Source organism: Oratosquilla oratoria, chromosome 27 (assembly GCF_046742065.1).
Source record: "Oratosquilla oratoria isolate Oo_2021 chromosome 27, ASM4674206v1, whole genome shotgun sequence".
Lineage (NCBI taxonomy): Eukaryota > Metazoa > Arthropoda > Malacostraca > Stomatopoda > Squillidae > Oratosquilla > Oratosquilla oratoria.
In genome coordinates, this window is record NC_134803.1 from 50,123,246 (window position 1) to 50,127,988 (window position 4,743).

General features: G+C 43.5%; 1 protein-coding gene across 1 annotated transcript in view; it reads right to left on the reverse strand.

The window, feature by feature from the left end:
- Positions 1-3,988: 3,988 nt before the first annotated feature.
- The window catches only part of LOC143040041 (uncharacterized), a 19,472-nt gene continuing 18,717 nt past the window's right edge, over positions 3,989-4,743 (reverse strand). The window contains exon 9 of the mRNA XM_076210624.1: positions 3,989-4,743. This exon is cut by the window's right edge and continues 1,332 nt beyond it. Within this exon, the coding sequence (XP_076066739.1) occupies positions 4,064-4,743 (680 nt within the window). The 3' untranslated portion in view covers positions 3,989-4,063.

A 4,743-nucleotide genomic window follows, 5' to 3' on the forward strand; every position in this document is an offset into this window, starting at 1 on the left:
GCTTACCTGCCCAATTCCACTTCCTCTCTTTTACTGCCTCTACAGTATCTTTCACTCTAGTCTGCTCTCTCACCCAACTTGCTCTCTTTCGGTCTCTCAGTTTTATTCCCATCATTGATCTCTCCATTCTCCTCTGTGCAGTCCTTAGCTTTGTTTCCATCGCCCTCGTCAGCTTCCAAGTCTCACACCCGTAAATTATTGCCGGTAGAATGCATTTATTGTAAACTTAACGTTTCAAACATAAAGGTAAAGAGCCTCTCAGGATTTTATCATACTTTCCAAACATTTTCCAACCAATTGTAATGCGTCTTTTTATTTCATTATCATAATCTTTCGTCACCTTCACCATCTGGCCTAAATAATTATACTCTTCAACTTCCTCAAGACTCTCATCATCAATTACAATCTCTGCTTTGAACTTTCGTGTTGAACATTACTTTGGTTTTACTCTTATTAATTTTTAAATCTACTTTGAGACTTCCCTTGTTTAGATTGTTCAGCATATCTTGCAAGTCTTGTGCTCTTTTTGAAATAATAATGATGTCATCCGCAAATCTTAGGTGGTTCAAATATTTGCCATTAATCTTCAACCTTTTCTCTTCCCAACTCAACCTTCTGAAAATGATAGGAGCGAGAATCTATAATAAAAGGAAAAGGAGGAATGAGTAAGATTAGGATTAGTAGTAGTGGTTGTGGAGGCAGCAGCACAAGTAGTAGTACGATGAGAAGCACTTATAGTATTACTGGCGACAGTAATTTTTTTTTTTTTTTTTTTTTTTTTAAGGTATGACGATATTTTATTTTTTTCGGTATTATTTTAGTTGTGCACACCTATGCGATATAGCATTAGAAAATTGAATATTAATTTTGTGAATTATAATACATGAACGTAATATGCGATTTTCTAGGCGGAAATAAAAATAAAAAAAAAACTAACGAACAAAACCACTACAAGACGGTACGGGCGCCATGCCAGTCCAGTCACTATCAGACGACGGTTTTCACGTTGTAGACCAGGTGTTTTCCAACTCCAGGTGACGTTAATAAGCGCTCTTAAAAAGACAATAGGACTTTTTCGGACTTTATGAGAGAACACGGGATTCTGCCGTTGTCTATTAATTGCCCGAGACGACAACCCGAATTGTCTTTAGAATTTGAGGTACCGAATTACTAAACATTGGTTAGGTTACGTAGGTTAGTTAGGTTAGGTGGGCTAGGTAGGTTAGGTTAGGTTAGGTAAGGTAGGTTAGATTAGGTTAGAATAGACTAATTTATCATCCTTTCGTTTTTTCGACCTCGGCACCTATCAAAACAAACATTGAGTATCATTTAATCGCCGCGACTTCGTTCGTTAGAAAATAGGTTTTAGCAACTCTTTTGTTATTGGTTTGCGCCAAGAAAATCGCATATTACTTTGATCTATTATAATTTACAAAATCAATAATTAATTTTTTATTGCCATATCACGTAGGTGTGCACAACTGTATTTTCACTCTTTAGTCTTTGGTGAAAGACTTTGTACAGTATATCAAAAGATACTTCACAAAGTGTTCTCGGGACGTGTCGAACGGAACAGTGCAGAGTCCGGAAAGACAATTCTCCTTAAGGTAGCTTAGAAACAAAAAATTTGTATTGTATAGGTAGAAAAAAATACTATAATTGTATACACAACTCTATAATAGAGAAGGAATTGTCATTATGTAGTTTTATCAATTTCATTTTAGGTTGTCGAAACCAAAAATGAAACGTACTATATACTACACTGAAGATGAGTTAGCACAGCATGTAAACTCTCATGAGTTTCAACATGGTTGTGATAATACGTCGGTGACAATAAATGAAAGTTATATAACCATCGTGACTGTAAATGAGGCTTCTAGAAAGAGTCCGGAAAGACAAGTCTCCTTAAAATCAGGATAAATAATATCATTTGATTTCGTTGGAAGACATGTCCTCTCGTCAAAGACTGTAAATTTGAAAACTAGAAGCAGACTTTGCTTGCAGCATTCTAGACTTCCCTATGAACACTTCAACGATGTCTCTAACCTTGACAAAGGTTTAACTCCATTCAGTACGCAATTCTGTTTCTCAACATATGACGCAAATGTGAATTGACATTTGAAGACTGGAAAGAGCGGAAGATCGCAACCGAAGTCGTTTCTACTCAAACGAACTTACAACAGTTCAGGAGAACCGGCCCAGACTCGCTCGATGTAAAGGTGCTCAAGGCCATGCCACGGCCCACACTACGTCTTTTCAAATGGTGACACATTGCCATTGGTAAGTGACGCACACTACTTAGTTCATCAAAGCTATGAAACGGAGATTTTGTTAACCCCTTCATCAGTCTAAACTCGCGTCGATACTGAAATCAAAGTGTATGTAGTTTGTTTTTATGTCAGAGCTTGCCACACCCGGGATTTGCTTTTTCAAACAATCAAGTATTTTATCAAGTGCAGCATCCATCGCATTTCTATCTTTATACGAGTGATGCCTCACTTCTCACAGGCTCATGACATTCTTATAATTTTCTATCATTCCGATTACGTCCTGATGACGCCAGTAGAGCTTTAGTGGCATAATGAGTAAGGCGGTTTGGTGGGTCTTCAAAAACCCACCTCTGCTGGGAGGTCTAGCACCCTGCGTGCCTCAATTAGAGTGTGTTGCGGGGACCGCCAGGGTCAGATGCCAGCGATTTGACGCGTGGCTTTTAGAGTCGCCACAAGGAGAAGTAAAAGAGCCAGTGCAAGACGTATTTTATTCATAACAAAGTGCCCATAACCTCACAAATAAGTCACTCAACTTTTCAAGTATATGCTTGTTTGTCAATATATCCATTTGTTTATTTACCTGCCTATTATGTATATGTTCATTTAATTATCTATTCCTTTATCTATTTATCAATTTATCTGAGTGGAAAGGGTGGTGAGGTAAACAGCAAAATACCGTAGGAGTTTTATTACTAACGTTTCGTCCTTAAGAGGCCTTCCTCAGAGTATACTCTGAAGAAGTCCTACGGTATTTTGGCGTTTAATTCACCACCTTTTCCACTCATTCTGTCATGCATATTTGAACATTAAATTTATCTACCCACTCGTATAATTAATTATCTGTTGATTTCTCTATCTATTCATATATTTATCTATATTTATCCACTTATTCTTATTTATTTGTTTAATTGTTTCATTTTGTCGTCTGGAAAGGAAATGGCTGGGTCACACATAAGGCATATTTCATTGACATTTCTGTACTTCTAAATTTAGGTTTCTTACATATCTACATTAGCATACATTTAGGTGGTGGTAGAAGTGGAGGTGGAAGTAGAAGTAGAGGTAGAGGTGGGAATAGAAGTGTAAGTAGAGTTGGAAGTAGAAGTGGAGGTAAAAGTAGAGGTAGAGGTGAAAGTAGATGTGGAAGTAGAAGTGGTAGTGGAAGTAAAAGTGGAGGTAGAAGTAGATGTGGAAGCCGAGGTGGAAGTAGTGAAGGTAGACGTGGATGTGGAAGTAGAGGTGGAGGTAGAGAAGGAAGTAGAAATGGAGGTGGAGCAAGATGTAGAGGTGGAGGTGGAAGTAAAGGTGGAGGTGGAAAGGGAGGCGGAAGTCGAGGTGAAGGTGGAAGTAGACGTGGAGTTCGAGGTGGTGGTGGTCTAGCTGGAGATGGTGGTGGTGGTGGTGGTGGTCTAGGAGGTGGTGGTGGTCTAGGAGGTGGTGGTGGAGGTCTAGGTGGTGGTAGTGGTGGTGGTGGTGGTAGTGGTGGTGGAGTTCGAGGTGGTGCTAGTGGTAGAGGTGGTGGAGGTCGAGGTGGTGGTGGTGGTGGTCTAGCTGGAGATGGTGGTGGTGGAGTTCTAGGAGGTGGTGGTGGTGGAGGTAGAGGTGGTGGTGGTGGAGGTGGAGGTAGAGGTGGTGGTGGTAGAGGTGGTGGTGGTGGTGGAGGTCTAGGTGGTGGTAGTGGTGGTGGAGTTCGAGGTGGTGCTAGTGGTAGAGGTGGTGGTGGAGGTCTAGGAGGTGGTGGTGGAGGTGGAGGTAGAGGTGGTGGTGGAGGTAGAGGTGGTGGTGGTGGAGGTCTAGGTGGTGGTAGTGGTGGTAGTGCTGGTGGTGGTAGTGGTAGTGGTGGTAGTAGTGGTGGTGGTAGTGGTGGTGGAGGTCGAGGTGGTGGTAGTGGTGGTGGAGGTCGAGGTGGTGGTAGTGGTGGTGGAGGTCGAGGTGGTGGTGGTGGAGGTCGAGGTGGTGGTAGTAGTGGTGGAGGTCGAGGTGGTGGTTGTGGTGGAGGTCGAGGTGGTGGTAGTGGTAGTGGTGGAGGTGGTGGTGGAGGTAGAGGTCGAGGTGGTGGTAGTGGTGGAGGTCGAGGTGGTGGTTGTGGTGGAGGTCGAGGTGGTGGTAGTGGTGGTGGAGGTCGAGGTGGTGGTGGTGGAGGTCGAGGTGGTGGTGGTGGAGGTCGAGGTGGTGGTGGTAGTGGTGGAGGTCGAGGTGGTGGTGGTAGTGGTGGAGGTCGAGGTGGTGGTAGTGGTGGTGGTGGAGGTAGAAGTGGTGGTTGTGGTGGAGGTCGAGGTGGTGGTGGTGGAGGTCGTGGTGGTGGTGGAGGTAGAAGTGGTGGTTGTGGTGGAGGTCGAGGTGGTGGTGGTGGTAGTGGTGGAGGTGGTGGTGGTGGTGGAGGTAGAGGTCGAGGTGATGGTAGTGGTGGAGGTCGAGGTGGTGGTTGTGGTGGAGGTCGAGGTGGTGGTGGTGGAGGTCGAGGTGGTGGTGG